The following is a 23643-nucleotide window of genomic DNA, read 5'->3' on the forward strand; positions in this document are numbered from 1 at the left end:
TTGCCAAAGAGAAAACTAGTGCATTAGCAAACCAAATCATGCTTTACCGGGTTATCAACAAAACTAATTATGTTTATATCGTATCATGTTGTACTCAGAGACATTTCCATTTTGATTTCAAGTTTCTAACTAGCTTTCAACAATTTCATTAACATCAAGTTTCTATCTAACTTTAACCATTTGATTAACAAAACACAAATGAAGCAAACAAAATGAACCTGAGCAATCTACTTAATTGCCAAAGAGAATGGAGTGGCCACAATTATCTAGCAAGTGATCTCTGCAAACCGAGTCGTCTAGGTCTAGGCAATGGGGAAGAAAGATGCATATGGGAAAGGACTTCCACAGGGGCTTTCTCAGTTAATTCAACTTCTAACATTGAATTCGATATAAATTATCTGTGGTGATGGCTGAGGCTTCCTAACCTTTTACTACTATACCAGGCAATGAATCCATCAACCATTTCTTCACTAAAAATGAATGATATAGGTATCAGGCCCCAGATACCTATAGCATTCATTTTTCCTAGATTTTAAGATGGGGGACCAAGGCATGGCAACCATGAATTAATTTGCTGCTACCATAATTCATATACTGAAGCTAGACCTCAGAGATTCAGGTTAATACATATTTGGCCTTGTAAACAAACGGCCAGAGCAAGACATAAGCTACAATCAACTAATAACAATCTTAATTCATACCCAAACAAGAGAGAGGCTACAATCTCAGAGAAATTCCCATTTCATTTCAAGTTTCAATCTTCTAACCATTTCGTTAACATCATCAAGTTTCAACCTCAGAGAAAAGAGACAAGCAAGCTATACATTCTCAGAGACACTTCCATTTCATCTTAAGATTCTATCTAACTTTTTAGCAAAACAGAGATCAAGCATTCATATTTCATACGTAAACAAAAGAGAAGCTATGATTATATCAAGTTTATATCTAGCTTTCAACAAATTGCTCTTTAACATCATCAATACTGAGACCTATCTACCTTGTCAAAGTAGGGATGCTCCAAAGCTTCTCGGACTGTAATTCTCTCTGATGGGTTATATTTCAGCATTTTCTGCAGTGTCCAAACCTATTAGACTTTGTAGCATAAGAGAAAAGGAAAGAATTACAATCAATCACCAAACTGCCAGCAACATGACAAAGTTTTCCAAACCAAAACAACATAAGCTTGTGACTTAAGATAATTCACACTCGCGTGCAAGCACTCAACAATATATGCAAGTCCACAATCAGGCCAATTATGTATCATTTGAGTCTAACTTAAATACCTTAATCCAATATAACAAACTAACAAAGTCAGACAATTATTACCAGTTAAGCCATAAAGTGAAATATCACATGTTAACTACAGCTTTGAGAAATTGAAAGAAAAACTTACAGATAGCATGTCAAGTCCATCAACATCCAAAGCAGGACGATGGTTTTGCATCCCTTCATTATGCCAATTCGGCAAAGAAGTAACACCAGGCCATTGCTGCTTTGTAGGCGTGCCAAGCACCTTGCACACCATGGGCATAATTGATTAGAGAAAAAAAATTCATACAACAAATGAAAAAAATTTATAATTAATTAGATAACTGATGATCGACTTCATTTGATCCTCTAGAGGATCATTGTCACCCTCGAGGAACAGAATTTGGCCACTTGACATTTCAGCTGCAATTAAAAGCTGTTAATGGCATACATATACAATAAACCACACATATGATGACCAAATATAGAACTACATACCAATGGACCATACATCCACTAGAGAGTCAATTTCACCGTGGAGCAACAACTCCGGCGCCATATAGCAGAGAGTACCTACGATGTCTCTTATCCTGCCTTCCACAAAGGGAAAATCGTATAAGGAGGCGATGACAAGGCCACCGATCTTGGCTACCACATCATTCACATCGACAAACACCTTGGTTGGCTTGAGGTTCACATGAAGCACCATTGATGAGTGGCAGTCATCAATTCCCTTACACACATGATACAGTAACTCTATAGCGTTGGACTCCGACAACTGGGACGGACCGAAGACAATTTGATCGCCGGTGCCATGGATGAGCTTGTGGAGGTCGATGGCGAGGTAAAACTCGATCTCGTCGCAGCCGCCATCTTTGGAGTCCTCCACGATCAGGGGTTGAGAAGACCGATGATTAGCGAAATGAAGGTCCACCAGAAGCTGAATTCGCGCTACGTCATTGGTCTCCTCAACCCCTGGTCGTGGAGGACTCCAAAGATGGCGACCGCGACGAGATCGAGTTTTACTTCGCCATCGACCTCCACAAGCTCATCCATGGCACCGGCGATCAAATCGTCTTTGGTCCATCCCGGTTGTCGGAGTCCGACACTATAGAGTTACTCTATCAACTGTGTAAGGGAATTGATGACTGTCACTCATCAATGGTGCTTCATATGAACCTCAAGCCGACCAAGGTGTTTGCTGATGTGAATGCTATGGTAGCCAAGATCGGTGGCCTTGACATCGCCTTCTCATACGATTTTTCCTTTGTGGAAGGCAGGACAAGAGACATCGTCAGTACTTGCTATGTGGCACCGGAACTACTGCTCCGCGGCGAAATCGACTATTCATGGATGTATGGTCCATTGGTTGTGTCCTTGGTATGTAGTTGTATATTTGGTCATATGTGTGGTTTATTGGATATGTAAGCCATTAACAGCTTTTAATTGCAACTGAAATGTCAAGTGGCCAAATTCTGTTCCCAGGTGACAATGATCCTCCAGAGGATCAAATGAAGTCGATCATCAGGTATCTAATTCAATTAATTATATTTTTTCATTTGTTGTATGAATTTTTTTTCCTAATTAATCATATCAATTATGCCCATGGTGTGCAGGGTGCTTGACACGCCTACAGAGCAGCAATGGCCTGGTGTTACTTCTTCGCCGAATTGGCATAATGAATCTGAAGGGATGCAAAACCATTGTTCTGCTTTGGATGGTGATGGACTTGACCTGCTATCTGTAAGTTTTTCTTTCAATTTCTCAAAGCTGTAGTTAACATGTGATATTTCACTTTATGGCTTAACTGGTAATAATTGTCTGACTTTGTTATATTGGATTAAGGTATTTAAGTTAGACTCAAATGATACATAATTGGCCTAATTGTAGACTTGCATATATTGTTAAGTGAGTGCACGCGAGTATGAATTATCTTAAGTCAGAGGCTTATGTTGTTTTGGTTTGGAAAGCTTTGTCATGTTGCTGGCAGTTTGGTGATTGGTTGTAATTCTTTACTTTTCTCTTATGCTACAAATCTAATAGATTTGGACACTGCATAAAATGCTGAAATATAACATCAGAGGAAATTACAGTCCGAGAAGCTTTGGAGCATCCCTACTTTGACAAGGTGGACAGGTCTCAGTATTGATGATGTTAAAGAGCAATTTGTTGAAAGCTAGATAGAAATTTGATATGATCATAGTTTCTCTTTTGTTTTGGTATGAAATATGAATGCTTAATCTCTGTTTTGCTAAAAAGTTAATAGAATCAGACCTGTTGAAGAAGTTGCTGTTACTGCACTTTCACCCACACCAAACCAGGAAAGTTGCTTCTTTTTTTCTCCATTCAGGGTCCGGTCGGGTCCGGTTCTCCACCGCGGTTTTGGGCTCGAGTTGGGGAGGCGGAGACCAGAGAGAGAGAGGGGAGGAGAAGGCGAGCCCGGCCTCGTCGCCGGAGGGCGGCAGATCGAAGAGAGAATCAGAGAGGTGATCGGGGAGGGAGGAGAGAGAAGGCCATGGGGAGGGAGAGGAGGAAGAGAGGGAGAGTTTGGCGCCGGCGTCACGCCGGACTGAGGAGAGTTGGTCCCGGGAGGGAGGAGAGAGAACACGGGAACTGGGAGAGAGAAAGATATCTGGGACTGGGAAAAAGAGAAAGTGAGAAATGAGAGGCAAGAGAGAGTCACGGGGGGGGGGGAAGGAAGAAAAGAAAAAAAAAAAAAAAAAAGGAGAGCTTTTAGAAAATTTCATCACTGTGTTGATATACATATTTTATGTAGACTAATACTATCATAGTATCATATCATGTTGTATCAGTTTATGCTTCTCGCTCCTCCACAATGTTCCAACTACAGGTACACCTCCAATTCCAAATACGACATCGTTGGCCTATTGGCTATTTTCCAATTTCTTTTCATTCTCTTGTTAAGCTCCCTTCTCACATTTCTCTTTTTTTTTTTTTTTTTTTTCATATTTTGAATTCTTGATTACTTGTATTCAAGGTTCAAAATATTGGCTAAGAAAAAAAAAACACTAAGAAGCGAAAGACCCTTTAAAATCTGGAAGGAATATTTCTTGATGTCCTCTTTCTCCTTTAATTTCTTTAGACTGGCTATACATAAATTGAAAAGTCTAGTATGAAGGGTAACGTTACTAGATAACTTGATATATTGTCAAACTTTTAATTTACCACACATCCAACCAAGTAAAAATCCACCTCATCCCCTTTGATTTATGTTTCGATGCCATCACTCTATAGCAAAGCAGAAATAATAGGAAAGCTTGGTATAAAAAAGATATAGAGCAACAGCCGTCCTAAAAGTTAAGGGTCTTTGGACCCAAATGCATGTTTCTACTTGAAATTCATGGACTCAAAAGAGATTTCCCCAAAACAAAAAACAAAAAAAACATCTTTCCTAAGGATCTTCTTTTAAGAACTTAAAATTTAGTGGATGAGTCTAACTATGAATTGGCTGAATTGGTACTCGTAGTTCAATGATATTGGTCTGTTTTTCATTTCAAGTTTCTAATCTTTAACAGTGTGATGAAACATAGAACAAACGAAAATGAGCAATCTAATCTACTTGCCAAAGAGAATGTTGATGACACTTGTAACCACCGGTCCTCTTCTGCTCTTAAGCACCTCCCTCACAGCCTTCTCGTCCGCCACAAACCCCTTCGCTTTCATCACCTCCAGAAACTCCTTGCCCTCTTCCGCCTTGTCTGCAATTGCAAACCCCTCGAACACCACTGTGTAGGTACCAGCATTGGGTCGCATTTCCTTGCCCATCATCTCCATCACGTACTTCTTGGCATCCCCAAGAAAATTGGGGTCGGCTGCGAGTGCTTTGATCAGAACGCTGTAAGTATACGCATTGGGGGAGACTCCAGAAGCGAGCATGCGCAAGTACACCTTGAGAGCGTCCTTGGTCTTACCGGCATTGGCGTAGGCCTCAATGACGGCGGTGTGGGCAATCACATCGGGCATATGACCCTTGTCTTTGATCTGGGCAAAGAGCTCCAGCGCCTCGTGGGTCAAGCCGTCTTTAGACAAAGCGTCGAACATCTTGACTGCATTGTTTTGGAGGCCGTCGGTGCGCATCTTGTGGAAGACTTCTTGCAAGTCCTTGGGGTCTTCTGGGTCCTCGATGGCGGGCTTCTTGTTGAAAGGGTCGTATGGGGGAGGCAGCTTCGACTTGTCGACCTCTTTGGTGGCGGTCGTTTTGTCATTGTAGTCGTCGTCTTCGTCGTCCGAAGGGAGAGAGAAGTTGACCTTGGTGTTGATCTTGGTGGTGTGGGGTTCGGAGGAGCTGAAAAATCTTGGCGTTAACAATCTTGGTATTGGTGGGGTTAATGGTGTTGGGTTATGAAGTAAAGAAGAAGAAGGAAATGGGGTGATTGTGTTGGAGTTGTTGGATGCAGCAGCTATGGCTATGAGACGCTTACTGAAGAAAATGGGGAGGTGATTAGATTTTTTGTTGGAGGCGAGAAGATGAAAGGCCCGAGATACCAATGTGGCTGCCATTGTTGAATGTTGATGGTATACTGTTTGTATCAGAGTATCAGTAAATTTGCGACTTCTTCAGTTCCAGTCATTGGTGTTTGCTTTCTACTTCCAATTTTTTTCCAGAATGTTCTCGCTACCGGGTACAGCCTTCAACTGCTAATACGACATCGTTTGGCTGTTTTCCAATTTCTCTCACTTTTCATAATTTGATTAGTAGTATTGTGGACCTGTGGTGGTGTATTAATAATTTAATACCACCATTTACATAATTTCTCGTCATGGTAGTATTGTAGACTTGCAGTAGTGGTGTAAAATTTCTTAATTTTAATTATTTATTGACATTCTTATTTACTAATAGAATTTAGGGTTAATTACATATATATACCTCAACTATACATCACTTATCAGTTGGTACCTCTGGTTTAAAAACTTTCATTAGGGTACATCAACTTATGTTTTTTGTCAATTGAATACCTTCGTTAGTCTGACCGTTAGGAAGACCGTTAAATGCTGACGTGGCACACGCGGACCCCACCATTAAATATTAATTTAGCATTTAAAAATAGCCACTAAACCAAAATTAATCAAAAAATCAAAAAAACCATTAAAATATCCCTCCCCTCCAGACCCTCACTGACCAGCACCGAACCCGAACCCGTCTACACCTCCGTCAAGGCCTTCGCGCCCGCCACCGTGGCAAACCTCAGCCCGGGCTTCGACTTCCTGGGCTGCGCCGTCGACGGCCTCGGCAACTTCGTCTCCATCACTCTCGACCCGCAGGTCCTCCCGAGAGAGATCTCCATCTCCGAGATCTCCGGTAACCATTCCAAGAAGCTCAGCAAGAATCCGATCTGGAACTGCGCCAGCATCGCCGCCATCGAGGTCATGAAGATGCTCGGCGTGCGCTCCGTCGGCCTCTCCCTCTCTCTGGAAAAGGGCCTGCCACTGGGAAGTGGGCTGGGATCCAGTGCGGCCAGCGCAGCTGCCGCCGCCGTGGCTGTCAACGAGATTTTTGGCGGGAAACTCGGGGTTGAGGAGTTAGTGCTCGCCGGGCTTAAATCGGAGGAGAAGGTTTCCGGGTACCACGCCGACAACGTGGCGCCGGCGTTAATGGGAGGGTTTGTTCTGGTCCGGAGCTACGAGCCTTTGGAATTGATTCGGTTGAGGTTCCCGGTGGATAAAGAATTGTTCTTTGTGCTGGCGAGTCCCGAATTCGAAGCCTCGACTAAGAAAATGAGGGCGGCGCTGCCGGTGGAGATTGGGATGGCCCACCACGTGTGGAATTGCAGCCAGGCCGAGGCGCTGGTGGCGGCGGTGCTGCAAGGGGACTTGGTGGGACTTGGCAAGGCCTTGTCATCGGATAAAATTGTGGAGCCGCGGCAGGCGCCTTTGATTCCCAGCATGGACGCTGTGAAGAAGGCCGCCATTGAGGCCGGAGCATTGGGCTGCACGATTAGTGGGGCCGGGCCGACTTCTTTCTACAGGGATCGACCGTGCCATTTCCAAACAAGTAACGAAAAAGTAGATTCAAAGCAAAACCAGGAAGGTACAACGGCCATCAAAATTTCATCCAACAAGGACCAAGTTAATTGTTCTTGGCAGCTGCAGCCTGCTTTGCACCAATAGAGAAGAACTCAGTGATCACTTCAAGGGGCATGCCCTTGGTTTCTGGGACTTTCAAGAAAACAAATATCCAAGACATGACGCACACAACCGCGTACATGCCAAAAACGCCACCAAGCCCAACAGATTTGAGCATCACCAGATGATCTTAAACTTACTCTTGGGAACACTAGAACCAGGTAAGTTGGAATCAATTTGTGGCTGAATGATTCCAACTGTTGGAGAGTTCCTCAAACTTTTCTGGCTTTGTTTGTTAAGGACTTATCTTGGTGCTGCAGATAGCGAGGCTTGAGAGAATGGATTGGGAGAGAATTGTTTAGGGGTTTGGGGGGGAGGGGCGGTGGCCTGGGTGGGGAAAGGGTGGGGGAGGAAGGGGAGGGAGGGTGCTTGGTGGGGGTTGGTTTTTTTTTTTTTTTTTTTTTTTCAATTTTATATAATTTTAATGGGTTTTTTTTTTTTTGATTAATTTTGGTTTAGTGGTTATTTTTAAATGCTAAATTAATATTTAATGGTGGGGTCCGCGTGTGCCATGTCAGCGCCACGTAAGCATTTAACGGTCTTCCTAACGATCAGACTAACGGAGGTATTCAATTGACAAAAAATATAAGTTGATGTACCCTAATGAAAGTTTTTAAACCAAAGGTACCCAACTGATAAGTGATGTATAGTTGAGGTATATATATGTAATTAATCCTAGAATTTAATACTTCACTTCAATAAAAAATTTATAATTTTAATTTTGAGACAATTTCACTCAGACCCCCTCAGGTTTGGTTTAATTACACGCATACCCCTCAAGTTTCATTTATTATACGCACACCCCCTATTTTTAACATCCGTTATTATCATTTAACAGTCAAGGGTACGACCGTCATTTGCATGATTAAAATAGTAGCGTCTAAAAAAAAACCGTGGCTTTTTCTTCTGCTTTGTTCTTTTATTCCTTCTCCTTTCTTCTTCTACTTTATTCTTTTTCTTCTTCTTCTGCAACCCTCCAAATAGATCCACACAAAAAAAAAAATATATATATTGAATCACTTCTTCTTCTTCTTCTGCATCCCTCCAAATAGATCCACTCAAAAAAAATTATTTTTTTCTAGATAATTGAATAAACAGAAAAAATAAAAAATAAAAACGAGGGCTGAGAGCCCAGCAACCCAGCAACTCCAAGCCCTCCTCCCTCCGCCTTCCTCGCATCGGCCACCCAACCTACCCACCTCCCTCCCCCAGTGGTGGCTCGTGGTGATACAACCTGAAAAACACATATTTCACACCGAATTCAGTCCAACAACTCACAAACATCACAAACAAACAAGTGAGATAACAAAAACGAAGGAGGGAAGTCCAAACCAGCCACCACGGCGGTGAAATCGCAGTGGCCATGGGTCCCTTAATGGGCTTTTCATTTCCAGGCACAAATGGGTAATTCTACTTGAATAGAACTAAAGAACATGAAGAGGATATTCGTTTTGGTACCAGGGTCGAGGCAAAGGAACGTCGGAATAGGTGGCTGAAGCCACGGAACTTCCCGGCGTCGAGGAGCCGTGCACAGTGGTCCAACGGGCAATCTAAACCCACCGGAGTGACCAGCTCGTCGAGATGAAGCTTCTGGTACCGGAGTTGAGCAGCGACGCCCCCGGAAAAGCTGGGTTGTCGCTGGAGAAAACAATCATATTTGTTCTCCGATGCGCATGCTCGCCGGTTTTTTGGGTGATCCAAACCCACTGGAAGAGAGATACAGTCAAGAGGAACTCATTGTCGTCGGTCTCGCCATCATTGGTGGCCGGACGACGGTGCAGTGGCCGGTCAAAATGGCCGGTGCATGAGAGAAGTAGGAGAGAGAAAAGATCGCGTGAGAGAGGAGGAGAAGACGGACTGTGATAAGAGAGAAGCAAGAAGAAGAAAAGAGAGAAAATAGTGTGCCACGTGTAGGCGAGGGTAAATTGGTATTTTACCATTTTTCTGTTAAGATAGACTAACTATAAGGGGTGTGCGTGTAATAAATGAAACTTGGAGGGTATGCGTGTAATTAAATTAAACCTGAAGGGGCTGAGTGAAATTGTCCCTTTAATTTTATATATTTTTTAAATAATTTATAGGTCGGTCTTTCAATTGGATAAGACGATGGACCATATGTTTTGGTAATAGATACGCCCAGCCTAACTCGTTGAACAAGTTGATTTTAATATTTTATACACTCTACGACCTTTGCCATCCAGCCCATCCCTCATCTAACAAACCACATGACCACATTGCAAATAACCAAACTTATAAGGAGAGAAGATAGAAAATTTTCAACTAGAACAAACCTTACTAGTGAAATAGGAGAGATTTTTGTAATAATGATTAACTGAACAAAATACAGGGCACGAATTTCTATTGGTACCCCCAACCACGGCGTCCCAAAGAATTTGGCGCCCTGTGAAAAAATTAAATTATGACCCATATAACTCTTACGTACAAATTATATATATTATCAAAGAATTTTTTTTTTTTTTTTTATCAATGTCGCGACGAAAAGAGAGTGGAATCACTACAAAAAGGAGACTTTTAGTTACGGGCAGGGCCGACCCTGACTTTTGGAAGGTCTAGAGGCGAAAATCTAAATTGGGCTTCTAATTTTAGTTACAGAGTTTTAGTTACAACATAGTCACAAAGCTTCTTATGACAAATACATTTAGTTACAAGATTTACACTTTTAGTCACAACTTGTGCTGTGACTAATTTTTTTTTTTTTTTTTTGCAATGGATAGAGAGGAGAGAGAGGGATAAAAAGGAGAGAGAAGGCTAGAGAGGGGAGAGAGAGAGAGAGAGAATTGAGAAACAGAACAGTGCGGCACAAAAATGAAGAAGAATATTGTTAGGTTAACTTGATATATTAAATCTAAATTTATTAATATCAGTTTATTACGTAGTATTTGTATAAATATATTTATTGGAAAAGTAATTTCTGAAGGAGTTAATAGTCTAGTGGTTGAGGCATTGATTCCTACCTTTTTGAGGTCTCGAGTTTGATTACTCTAATGCTAGATTTGGAGCATTTCTTTTTTATTTTGGGGCCCTCCCAAATTGGGGGCCCTTTGCAATCGCACAGCCAGACCCCCTAATAGCCGGCCCTGGCCCCCAAGTCCCAACTGCACCTGTTGAAATTTTTTTTTTTTCTTATAAAGTGACCATTTTACTCTAGTTTTAACTTTTAGTAATTTTTTTTTATCTTAGAAAAATGGTGAAAAATTGTGCAACTCCTTCCACATTTGGCCGGCCGACGGCCCCCACTCTGCCACGTGGTCGAATACTAAATAATGATAAACTTTGGAGCTTACCAAACTTCCAAGAGGAAGCTAGCTAGCTAACATTGCAGCGATAACATTTATATGCTATATTGGCATTACCCTCCCAAAGGTAATTATGTAAAACTCATTGTTTCCACCGCGAGAGCCTTTTGTTTGAACTCATTCAAAAAACGTGAGATGATGAGAGAGTTGTTGCTTATTGGATTGTGCGGGCGGAGGAAACGGTAAAAGGTACGTCTACTTTGTTTGTATCTAATTAATTGACTCAGCTAGCTTCCTTAATTGCTCAGAAATAAGCATTCTGGTAAACTATTTAGTGAGCACATGTACGTGCCATGCATATATATATATATATATATGCATGCCGTTCACGAGTCCTCATTCAATAGGAATTGCTAGCTAGCTGATTAGCCCATCGAGAAGATATATGGATACCTATATATAGTTATCTTGATTTGCTTCATCATATTATTTCATATCAATTGGGGGACCATGGCAACCATAAGGTTGCTGCTCTTTCTGGCATTCTACTTTGCAGGGATTCACTTGATCTTCTCTGTTACGGACCCCAATGATGGTATAGTACTCCTAAATATCAGTGTTTAATGTTCATATATATATATATATATTCTGATATTCATCTACTAAGTAATGTGAATTTTGGGTTTTTGATTATGAAAACTGGGAAAGAGTTTGCCATATCATGATAGGCTTAATTATCGATTTACCACAAAAAACTGTAACTCATTCCCACTTTACCACCTGAAAGTTTTTTTTTTCCATATTACCACCTGTAACTTACATCCGTATCCCATTTTACCTTGTTCCGTCAACAATTCCGTTAATGCTGACGATCTGGCCGTTAATGCTGACGTGGCGCGCTAGATGTGCGCCACGTGTCACATCTTTTTTTATTTTTCGCATTTTTTTATTTTTATAAACTTTGAAAATTAATTAAAAATAGCTCCGAACTCAGAAAAATATACGAAAAATTTCTACGGACTCGTCTTGACTAGCACTAATTTACTATAAGGTTAAATTACCAATTTGCCCTCTAAAAATTTCCAAAAAAAATTAGAAAGTCCAAATTTATTTCTAAAAAATTAAAATAAATTTTCCTCTATTAAATAAATTCTAGAAAAAATTCTAGAATTTTCGTAAACTCTTGGACAAATTCTCAAAAATATTTTGAAAAATTACCAAAAGCCTGTTTTAGAGAATTATTTTGAGACTTTACAGAAATTCTAGAATTTTTCTAGAATTTATTTTATAGGGAATTTTATTTTCCTCTAAGACCGAGAGGTCTTTTGGGTAACAAGTGTTCACAAGAAAGGTATTGTTAGTTTTTAGAAGACTAACGGTGCAGACCTCATATTTTTTAGAGTTCAGGAGATTATTCTATAAATTTCCAAAGAGTCTAGAGTATTTTAATTTTCTAGAAATAAATTTAGACTTTCCAAATTTTTTTGAAATTTTTAGAGGGAAAATTGGCATTTTGACCCCATAGTAAATTAGTACTAGTCAAGACAAGTCAGTAGGAATTTTTCGTGTATTTTTCTAAGCTCAGAGCTATTTTTAATTAATTTTCAAAGTTTATAAAAATAGAAAAATACAAAAAAATACAAAAATACAAAAAAAGATGTGACACGTGGCGCACATCCAGCACGCCACGTCAGCATTAAAGGAATTGTTGACGGAAAAAGTTAAAATGGGACACGGGTGTAAGTTACAGGTGGTAATCTGGGACAAAAAAACTTTCAGGTGGTAAAGTGGGAATGAGTTATAGTTTTGGGTGGTAAATCGATAATTAAGCCTATCATGATAATCACAATGTTCTCATGTCTGTGCATCTTAGTTATTAGTCCATTTAATCTAGGTCTAGTTCAAATTTTTATTAAATCCTTAGCTAAACTTTGATTATAAATGAACATCCCTGCACATAAATGTCTGCAATCTCTCTCTTTAAGGTAGTTGATTGATTTATAAGTAATAAGTGTGTCGGTCCAGCTGCGATACTCCAATCCTTGAAGGTGTCCTGGCAAAATACACCACCAAGCTGGGAAAACTCAAATGATCCCTGTGATTTTCGCTGGGATGGAGTCACCTGCACCAATTCAAGGGTGACTGCATTGTGAGTATTGTCCGAATCTTTAAAATATGATGTGATCCTTGTATTATGGGCAAATGACCACTTTCTTTCTTCAACAATTTTAACTAGCACCTCTTCTGCTTTTATGTGCAGGGGACTATCAACCATGAGCCTGAAAGGGGAACTTAATGGTGACATCGGGGGACTCACTGAATTAAGATCCTTGTGAGTATGTTTGTTCCTCTTTGTACCAGCATTACGTTTGCAGCATATTTTGTCCATGAAACAGATTTAGTAAGTAACATACATATAAAAATAAATAAATAAATATTTTTTTTGTATCAGTTATTTTGATGTCACTCAAACTTGATTAGCACGGCATCATTCTTTATTGAAGCTGAAACATTAACATTTCACAGGGACCTATCATTCAACGGTGGCCTCACGGGTCCTCTCTCTCCACGATTAGGGGATTTGGAAAACTTAAATGTCATGTAAGAACAATTTCATATTTCCAACTTTTGAACTTTGTATATGCAACTTAAAAGTTGTTATATTGAATGAACATACATGACTCTTGTCATTTTTAGGATCCTAGCTGGCTGCAGCTTCAGTGGTAATATTCCAGATGAATTTGGCAATCTTACAGAGCTAGCCTTCTTGTAAGAATTGGACTACTAATTATGCTTTTTGTGTTCAAAGTCAATATGAGTTTTTCCCAACTTTATGTAAATCTTTGGTTCTCAGGGCTCTGAATTCAAACAACTTCAGTGGTAGAATACCTCCTTCTTTGGGTAAACTCTCCAAACTCTACTGGCTGGACCTGGCAGACAATCAGTTGAGTGGACCTCTCCCAATTTCAACCACCTCGTCCCCGGGCTTAGACCGCCTCTTGAAGGCTAAACACTTGTGAGTATTTTTCCATTTCCCAACTCTTCTCCATTGTCAAAAATGAAATTTTAATAGGGATTTTACTCCTGCATATTGCAGAAACATTAAACTAATTTTATGAAAATGCAGCCATTTGAACAAGAACCAGCTTTCAGGTCTCATTCCACCCAAACTTTTCAGCTCTGAGATGGCACTGATACACGTGTAAGTTGATCATTTCATTAGCTCTAAGATGATATGCTCTGCATTTTTATTCATCTAACTGCTTGCCATTCTTCAACTGCAGATTGTTGGATGGAAATAGATTTACTGGGAGTATTCCAGTAACACTAGGACTTGTTCAGACTCTTGAGGTTCTGTGAGTAAAAACCACCTTGTTTTTATTTTTCTTGCACTTACAAGTATCTGCCTCTTTGACAATTATTGGACAACAAACATTCTTGTTTGCAACAGTCGGCTTGAAAGAAATGCTCTGACGGGAAATGTGCCCTCAAATCTAAACAACCTTACGAATCTCAATGAATTGTGAGTATCCTTTTGGTAAGAGGATGCTCTAATTCTTTTTTACCATAATCTTATTGGTTTTATATTCTCTACCAGAAATTTGGCAAGCAACATGTTAACGGGCCCTTTACCTGACTTAAGTGGAATGAATTCCCTCAATTATGCGTGAGTAGATGGCATGGAGCTGTCATTTCCATTTTCAATTTTCCTGCAAATTGTTCTTCTGTTGTGGTGATGAATCTTAATGATTTTACTTTTCAGAGACCTTAGTAACAACTCATTTGACCCATCAGAAGCTCCACTTTGGTTCTCAACCGTACCCTCACTAACCACTTTGTAAGTCCTTAGGTGGTTACATAATAGTTTCTTTGTATCTCTTTACAAGTCTTAGAAAAGGGAACTCTGAAAATTTTATTGAAATCTTTTGTTAAAATTCTCTACTGTAATTGCACCCAGGGCTATAGAATTTGGATCACTACAAGGGTATGTGCCAGATAAGCTTTTCAGCCTTCCACAACTACGGCAAGTGTAAGTTCTAAGGAGAACACTGAAGAACTCATTAAGTTTCTACTGTAATTTTAGGAAACTTGACATTCATCTTTTTCTAACTCTTGACAGGAAACTGAAAGACAATGCATTTAATGAAACATTGAACATGGGTGATAACATCAGCCCACAACTGCAGCTTGTTGATCTGCAGAACAATCAGATTTCCAAAGTAACTCTGAGTTATGAATACAATAATACATTAATGTGAGACAGTTCATGGGCCTTGTTCTTGATTTTTTTTTTTTAATATTGTGTTATTTTTCCTGACCATCACTCTTTGTTGTTACTTTACATATTGCAGACTTGCAGGGAACCCTGTGTGCAACAGCACCCATGGTATCTCACGTGCTTCTTACTGTCAGGTTCCGCCACAAACTACAAGAAAATAAATGGTGAAAATGAGAGCTTTTGGCCAACTTGTGGAAGATGGTGCAAAGTGGGGATGATGAAATGGTCAAAATTAATAGCTTTACTAGAAAAGTCAGGATTTGAAATAAAAGAGGATTCTAAAACTCCTCATGGGCTGTGTAACTTCATTTAATTTCCAAGTCAACTTTGTAATTGGTAAATTATTCAACTCTATTTGTCTCCAAAAGAATGTAGTAAAGTAAGGGGATCATCTATGCATTGAAAATTTTGTCTCATCTAATTCCCAATGAAGTGCTAGAAAGCCATTATAAACCTATGAAAGTTGTCAGATCAAGGCTCCTATTCCCATTTATTCTTTGCACAATTGCACATATGATCCGATTTTATATGGGGAAGCCTCTATTATGAAATCAAACCTTGAAAAGTTCTGCAATACCTCAGGCCAAGTGGTTAACTTTAAAAAGTCAAAGGTTTTTGTATTCTCCCAAGTCCCAACACCTAAGATTAGGGGTGGGTCGGAATACCGCTATAACCGAACCGCACCCGAAAATCGACGCGACCGATCCGCCCAGCAACCGCTCCGACGAGAGCCGACGCATTGGTTGCGGTTTTCTAACCGATCCGACAGGGGGCGGAGGCGGAGGCGGCTTCTAAACCCCCACACCGTCGGTAAACCGCACCGACCGACCCAGAGCTTAATTGACATACGAAAGAGCGTCAATGAATCAGAGCTGAGCTTGGGTTCTTCTGGGGAGGTCTTATTTCCTGTGAAGACACCTTTGATCTTGTTCATCCATGAGTTATCTAGGTGCGTCGTGGTGAAGATCGAGCGGTACAGTGATGAAGCAAGGTGACAGTCATTGTAACAATACCCAGAGAGAGAGAAGAGAAAATTTGAGTTTTTCTTGCACAAAACATTGCTTAGGATTCGTGAAGATTGCATTCTTCAAATTTTTACTCTTTTTGGTCTCTATTTCTCTAGTGTTTTAGTCCTCTGGTTTTGGGGTTTTGGGAGCAGAGCTGGAGCCGGAGAGATGAGTGGAATCCTCCAAACGTCGTCGTTTAACTACTATACCGTGCCAAGCGTTAGTGGACTTCACTAATGTTATATTAACCCGAAAAAGTATTATTGGGTTAGTGAAAACAGGCTTCACTAGTGTGTTTTCTTGCTCTTGTTTGTATAAGACTAAAATTTCATTCATCAAAAGCAGAAAATAAAGAGAAAGCCGCCTATCTCTTTGGTGCTATGGAGCCTTTATCCCCTTCTGTTTCTTCTCCTCTCCTGGTTTCTCTTTTTTTTCCTCTCCTAGTTTCTGGCGCGCAGCAACTTCTTCTTCTTCTTCAACCTGCAACCTCGCCGCCGAGATGGACGACCTTTCTTCTTCGACTGCTGCAACCTCGCCGCTGCGATGGACAACCTCAGATGCCGTCGCCGCGATGGACAACCTCAGATGCCGCTGCAGCTTCTTCTTCTTCTTCAACCTGCAAGTCCTGCAACCATCGCACAGCCACACCCAAACAGAAAGCTGGTCGGTTTGGATCCATTTCGAACCGATCTGACCGTCACTTGCGGTTTCACCGACAGTCGGTTCACCGACAGAGTCGGTGGCGGCAGCGGTTGGCGTTTTGCCCATTTCGACCCTTGTCGGTCGGTCGACGGTATGTGGCTGGCGGTTCGGTTACCGACACCGACCCACCCCTACCTAAGATAGTCTCGATAATATTTTAGATTTAAAATTTAATATAAAAATCGACAAATTAAAATCGAGCACTACCTAGGCTCAGCAACAAGTGGGAACATGCGAACATTCTCACGTGCTGTTAATCATACAAGCCTCCAAGCTTTGCCCCCTACCTAAGAAGACGCATGACAATTCTTGTTTATTGGACCTCTAGCTACTTGGCTCCTTGTCATAAAAAATAGAAATGCTTTGTTTTTGTTTTGACCAAGGAGAGCGGGGAAGGCACACTTTAAACTTAGGCACACTTTAAACTTAGTCAACTCTTTGACACCTTATGTTTTCCAGAATAAAATTAGGGTTTTAGAAATTGTTGCACCTTGAAAATTTTCTCGTTGAATCAAAATTTTCCTTTTGCAACAATCGTTGGGAATCTCATCCGCAGTAAAATGCTTGATCATTAAGAAAAGAAAGGAAAAAGACCCTACCACCGATACAAAAAGGCCTCACCCGTCACCACTCACCACAAGGCAAAAATGCCAAAAAAGAAAAGCATTAAATTTATGGATTAGTTACAAACTTACAAAGTTTGATTTGATTTGATGTTATCCATTTCTTACGAAAATGAATAAAAAAAAATTCAACCTGACAATCGATCATAGGAGGAAGAAGGAATCGGTCCCAGCCTCCCGTGCGCTTAAATTTTCATGTCAGCTTGTGGGACCCATTTCCACCTATAGCCCAACTGTCCCCATTGAATAACTATGCAAGTTGCAGTAATTATCAAAGTAATTAGCGTATATTCAGCAATTTGGGTTTGTACCCATTCAAAGATGCGAGCTTGGGTTGAGGGTTGTTGGCAAGGTGTTTTGTTTTATTGCCTTTGTCGTCTTGGATCGCGCGGGCGGGCGGAGGAAACGGTAAAACGTCTCACTTTTATGATTATGACAGAGATGTTGTTGGGAGTTATGATGGCTTCGGCTGGTGGGTTCTTCTCTCTCTAATTTCTCTCTCACTAGTGGAGGGAAGGCCAAGGAGACCAAGTTTGGCTTCTAAGACAAGGCTAATCATTTAAAAGAAGCTACAAAGGGCCACCCCAAAGCTTTTTCCTTCTTTTTCTGTGCGTGCCTGCAGGTATTTTTTTTTCACACAGAGTTGACAAAAAACCAAACCCATCTCACCAAGTTGCTTTCTTTGCTCAGACATAAGCAACAAGCAAACATTAATTGGTTCTTAATTAGTGGGCACATGTACATGTCCATGCATGAAGTCCAGGCCTCATTTATTCAATAAAAATCAAGAGCTGTGTAGTTGCAATCGTGGAAGGGTGTGGAGGGAAGTCGTTGGTGGGTGCTTTTGACTTCTGTGGGTAAATAGAAAAATGTCCCAGTGGTTGCCCAGATACCTATAGAACCATCCATTCTTCTTGATTTGCTCCATCACATATTCCATATCAGCTGGAGGACCATGGCAACCATGAGGTTGCTGCTCTTTCTGGCTTTCTGCTCTGCAGGGATTCACATGATCTCCTCTACAGACCCCAATGATGGTATGGTCTTAAATATCAATGCTTATTGGTCATAGTTTCATCTCCTAGTTAATAGGAAATTGGGGTTTTTGTATTTTTTACTTTAGGCCTATATATGTAAACTAGGAAAGATTTTGTCATAGCCGCTGACTTAGGAAAGATTTTGCCATATCAGGTTAATCATCCTGTTCTCTCATGTGTTTGTGCATGCAAATTAAGTTATTAGTCCATTTGATTTAGGTCAAATGCAAATTGTTCTTACAGTTTTGGCTACAAACTTTGATTGTAAGATCGATGAACATCTTGCACATTATTATGTCTACAAACTCTCTCTTTAAGGTAGTTGATTGATTTATATGTGTGTCGGTCCAGCTGCCGTACTCCAGTCCTTGAAGGAGACATTGAAAAATTTGCCACCCAGCTGGTACAAGTCAAAAGATCCCTGTGGATCGCACTGGGATGGAGTCACCTGCAACGATTCAAGGGTGACTGCATTGTGAGTATTGTCCTAATCTTTAAAATTTGATGTGATTCTTATATTATGGGCAATGATCACTTTCTTTCTTAAGCAAAATATTAATTACCACGCGCCTCTTCTGCGTTTATGTGCAGGGGATTATCAACCATGGGCCTGGAAGGGCAGATTAGCGACATCGGGGGACTCACTGAATTAAAATCCTTGTGAGTATGATTGTTCCTTTTTTTTTTACCAGCATAACTTTGCAGCATATTACAAATTGAACCATATCCATATGCAACAGATCTAAGATGTAGGCATACACATTGAATCATATTTCTTTTGCACTGTCAGATATTTTGATGCCACTCATTCTTGATTAGCATGGCATCCTTCTTTGTTGAAGCTGAAACATTAACATTGTGCAGGGACCTTTCCTCCAACCATGGCCTCACAGGTCCTCTCTCTCAAGGATTCGGGAAACTGAAAAAGTTAAATATCCTGTAAGAACAAAGAAGCAAGCAATTTTCATATTTATATATAATATATATTTTACCTTTTGAATTTTATATATGATACATAAATTTTTATATTTATATACAACTATTTTCATGTTATAGGATCCTAGCTGGCTGCAGCTTCAGTGGTAATATTCCAGATGAATTGGGCAATCTTGAAGAGCTATCTTTCTTGTAAGAATTAGAACGATGATCATACTGTTAGTGCATACACCAATATGAGTTTTTCTTTTCCCAATTTTATATAAATCTTTGGTTCCTCTCAGGGCTCTGAATTCAAACAACTTCACTGGTAGAATACCTCCTTCTTTGGGTAAACTCTCCAAACTCTACTGGCTGGACCTAGCAGACAATCAGTTGAGTGGACCTCTCCCAATTTCAACCACCTTGTCCTCAGGCTTAGACCGCCTCTTGAAGGCTAAACACTTGTGAGTATTTTTCCACTTCCCAACTCTTCTCCATTGTGAAAACAGAACTTTTTATTTGGGATTATGCCACTGCATATTTCATAACCATTAAATTGATTATATGAACATGCAGCCATTTGAACAAGAACCAGCTTTCAGGTCCCATTCCAGCCCAAATTTTCAGCTCTGAGATGGTATTGATACACGTGTAAGTTGATCCCATCTATCAGTTTTATGTTCTATATTTTTATTCATCTAACTGCTTGTCATTCTTCAAATGCAGGTTGTTTGATGGAAATAGACTTACTGGGAGTATTCCATCAACAGTAGGACTTGTTCAGACTCTTGAGGTTCTGTGAGTAAAACCACCTTGACTTTATTTTTATTCCACTTATATGTATCTTCTTCTTGACAATGATTGGACTCAAAACGTTCTTGTTTGCAACAGTCGGCTTGATAGAAATGCTCTGAGTGGAGGTGTCCCCTCATATATCAGCAACCTTACGAGTATCAATGAATTGTGAGTATCCATTTTCTAAGAGGATTCTCTGATGTTCTTTTACCATAATCTTATTGATGGTTGATCCAGCTTTTACATGATTTTATATTCTCTTCCAGAAATTTGGCCCACAACAAGTTGACAGGGCCTTTCCCTGACTTAACTGGAATGAGTTCCCTCAATTATGTGTGAGTAGATAGCATGGATCTGTCAATTTCAACATCAATTTTCCTGCAAGTTGTTATTCTGTTGTACTGACAAATCCTAATGATTTTACTTTCAGAGACCTCAGTAACAACTCATTTGACCCATCAGAAGCTCCACGTTGGTTCTCAACCTTACCCTCACTCACCACTCTGTAAGTCCTTAGGAGGTTACATAAAAATGCATTATTAACAATTCTTAGAAAAGGAAACTCTGAAAACTTTATTGATATCTTTTGTTGAAATTCTCTATTGTTATGGCGCCCAGGGTTCTAGAATTTGGATCACTTCAAGGGCCTGTGCCAGATAAGCTTTTCAGCCTTTCACAATTACAGCAAGTGTAAGTTCGAAGGAGATGAATACTGAGAAAGCATCATGTTTTTACTGTAATTTTAGGAAACTGGCCATTCATATTTTTCCTACTCTTGACAGGAAACTGAAAGACAATGCATTTAACGATACATTGAATATGGGTGATAGCATCAGTCAACAACTGCAGCTTGTTGATCTGGAGAACAATCAGATTTCCAAAGTAACTCTGGGTTATGAAGACAAAATTACATTAATGTGAGACAGTTCATGGGCCTTGATCTTTATTTTTAATAATATTGGGTATTTTCCCCAGACGATCACTCTTAGTTATCACTTTTACATATTGCAGACTTATAGGGAACCCTGTGTGCAACAATACCAATGGCATAGCAGGTCTTCCTTCCTGTGTGGCTCAGCAATCAAATACAAAACCTTATTCTACTAGCGACAATTGTGGGAGCACTACATGCCCCCCGGATCAGAAGCTCAGCCCTCAGAGTTGTCAATGTGCATATCCTTTAGAAGGAACATTGTATTTCAGAGCACCCACATTCAGGGAATTGTCAAATGTGACTCTGTTTCACTTACTAGAGATGAGCCTGTGGGAGAAACTTGGCCTCAATCCCGGTTCAGTTTCTCTTCAAAACCTTTTCTTCAACATTGATGACTATCTTCAAATACAACTGGCACTCTTTCCAGCTACAGGAACGCATTTTAATAGGTCAGAGGTTCTGAGGATTGGTTTTAAATTGAGCAATCAAACTTACAAGCCACCTAAAGAGTTTGGACCCTATTTCTTTATTGCAGCCCCTTATGCTTTTCCTGGTAATTTGAATCACATTGTTATTACATATACTAATACACTGTTTCAGTGCATTAGAAAATTGATCAAACTGAGTAGAAAATCCAAATTGTTTCAGGCACACATGGGAATTCTATTAGCAAAGGCGTTGTTGTTGGGATAGCAATTGGTTGCTCCTTTCTGGTTCTGGGCCTTGTGGGAGTAGGAATATATGCCATTCGACAAAAGAAACGTGCAGAAAGAGCCATTGGATTAAGCAAACCATTTGGTAATTAGTCATTGCTCTTGTTAATAATTGGGTAGACTGAAATTCTTGCATCAGTATGTTTGAAAGGTGCAAGATTAGAAATTTGTTGGCTTATATCACTACTCTTCTCTATCTTCCAGCATCCTGGGCACCAAGCGGAAAAGATAGTGGGGGTGCACCCCAATTAAAAGGAGCAAGATGGTTTTCATATGATGAGCTTAAGAAGTGCACCAATAATTTCTCCGACAGTAATGAGATAGGATCTGGTGGCTATGGCAAGGTAAATATTCAACTATTTTACTAGCATCTTGAAATTCTGCTTCAGGTTAGTATTGCTTAAGGATCTTTTTCTTTTTTTTTTCATTTTGGTTGGTTATCTGTAGGTTTACCGGGGAATGCTATCTGATGGACACGTAGTGGCAATCAAAAGAGCTCAGCAAGGATCAATGCAGGGTGGCCTTGAGTTCAAGACTGAAATTGAGTTGCTCTCGCGAGTTCATCACAAAAATGTTGTTGGTCTTGTGGGATTTTGTTTTGAGCAAGGAGAACAGATGCTGGTTTATGAATTTATGCCTAATGGAACACTTAGGGAAAGCTTGTCAGGTTAGTCTTAGATTTTACTTTCAGCTATTTCATATGTGCATAAACATAGCTTTTTAATAATAGGACACCTATTTAACAATAAGCTTAATTTGTTTAAATATGATTTGCAGGGAGATCTGGTATTCATCTTGATTGGAAGAGGAGACTCCGCATCACTCTTGGCTCGGCAAGAGGACTAGCTTACCTACATGAGCTTGCAAATCCTCCTATAATTCATAGAGATGTTAAGTCCACCAATATTCTATTAGATGAACATTTAACAGCAAAGGTTGCAGATTTTGGCTTGTCCAAGCTGGTTGCTGACAGTGGCAAAGGGCATGTTTCAACTCAGGTCAAAGGCACACTGGTAGGTTTTATAGTTATCATTAGTACGTAGATAACCAATTAACAGAGACATGACATATAAGTCCAGGCCTGTAGTGACACAATAATTCCTGAGTTTTTATTATAAGTTGCTGCTTGTTTGCAGGGATATCTGGATCCTGAATACTACATGACTCAACAATTAACTGAGAAGAGCGATGTATACAGCTTTGGAGTAGTTATGCTTGAACTGATAACTGCTAAGCAACCAATTGAGAAGGGAAAGTACATTGTCCGGGAGGTACGAATGGCAATGAACAAGAATGATGAAGAGCATTATGGATTGAGGGAGTTAATGGATAGAAGCATTAGAAACACAGGAACTCTTATTGGGTTTGGGAGGTTTTTGGATTTGGCCATGCAATGCCTTGAAGAATCAGCTGCAGATCGTCCCACAATGAGTGACCTTGTGAAGGCTATTGAAACCATTTTGCAGAATGATGGGGTGAACACAAACTCCACATCAGCATCTTCATCTGCCACAGACTTTGGAGCTTCAAAAGGTGCTCTTAAGCATCCATACAACGATGCCAGCTTGCCAAAAAAGGAAGTGAGTGACACTATTGATGCCTTTGAATATAGTGGTGGATACACGGTTTCGGCAAAAATCGAACCCAAGTAGCAAGCAGTGCAGCAGAGTTTCTTGCTTATAAATATTATTTCTTCTTTTGTACCTTTCCCTATCTATATATAGTAGGAAAATAGTGGCCAAAAAAAAATAGTAGGAAAATAATACATATATATAAAGTGTTATATATAGTAGTGCCTTCATCCAATCTTTGAATAGAAATGTAATACCCCCGGCCAAAAAAAAAAAAAATAGAAATGTAATACCTTTTACAATGTTTTCTAGTGGCTTATTCCTGAAATGTAACATGCTTACAAGTCTTGGTAAGATGGCTTCGCTCTTTCACTACTTTCCCAAAATAGATTTCCCTTTATTTCTCAGTTCGATA

At 40.0% G+C, this 23643-nt stretch overlaps 3 protein-coding genes and 1 pseudogene across 4 annotated transcripts; 3 read left to right on the top strand and 1 right to left on the bottom strand.

Moving 5' to 3' along the window:
* The first annotated feature begins 2062 nt into the window (after positions 1-2062).
* Positions 2063-3428, top strand: LOC147281235 (cyclin-dependent kinase B1-1-like). Its single transcript, XM_086246522.1, has 5 exons — positions 2063-2092; positions 2167-2628; positions 2688-2776; positions 2865-2991; positions 3330-3428. The coding sequence occupies exons 1-5, from the start codon at positions 2063-2065 to the stop codon at positions 3426-3428; spliced, it is 807 nt and encodes a 268-aa protein (XP_086102648.1).
* Positions 3429-4636: 1208 nt separating this feature from the next.
* On the bottom strand, positions 4637-5929 carry LOC147281236 (uncharacterized). Its single transcript, XM_086246470.1, has one exon. It carries the CDS (start codon positions 5767-5769, stop codon positions 4825-4827), a length of 945 nt encoding a protein of 314 aa, XP_086102596.1. The 5' UTR covers positions 5770-5929; the 3' UTR covers positions 4637-4824.
* A 431-nt stretch (positions 5930-6360) lies between these two features.
* LOC147281237 (homoserine kinase pseudogene) lies at positions 6361-7377 on the top strand (annotated as a pseudogene).
* Positions 7378-11159: 3782 nt separating this feature from the next.
* On the top strand, positions 11160-23633 carry LOC147281238 (Leucine-rich repeat protein kinase family protein). 2 transcript variants are annotated; one of them, XM_086246467.1, is made up of 19 exons: positions 11160-11244; positions 12675-12798; positions 12910-12981; positions 13176-13250; positions 13347-13418; positions 13504-13665; positions 13777-13851; positions 13934-14005; positions 14101-14172; positions 20277-20345; positions 20441-20515; positions 20629-20700; positions 20793-20927; positions 21022-21497; positions 21593-21742; positions 21862-22001; positions 22105-22324; positions 22435-22670; positions 22794-23633. In XM_086246467.1, exons 1-19 carry the CDS (start codon positions 11160-11162, stop codon positions 23307-23309), a joined length of 2898 nt encoding a protein of 965 aa, XP_086102593.1. In that variant the 3' UTR covers positions 23310-23633. The 2 variants fall into 2 exon arrangements, with proteins under 2 accessions (XP_086102593.1, XP_086102592.1); XM_086246466.1 differs by lacking the exons at positions 11160-11244; positions 12675-12798; positions 12910-12981; ... (4 more) ...; positions 13934-14005; positions 14101-14172 and adding exons at positions 17856-18297; positions 18649-18772; positions 18889-18957; ... (4 more) ...; positions 19942-20013; positions 20107-20178 and having other exon boundaries at positions 22794-23632.
* The last annotated feature ends 10 nt before the right edge of the window (positions 23634-23643 follow it).

Source organism: Dryas octopetala, chromosome 6 (assembly GCF_963921425.1).
Source record: "Dryas octopetala chromosome 6, drDryOcto1.1, whole genome shotgun sequence".
Lineage (NCBI taxonomy): Eukaryota > Viridiplantae > Streptophyta > Magnoliopsida > Rosales > Rosaceae > Dryas > Dryas octopetala.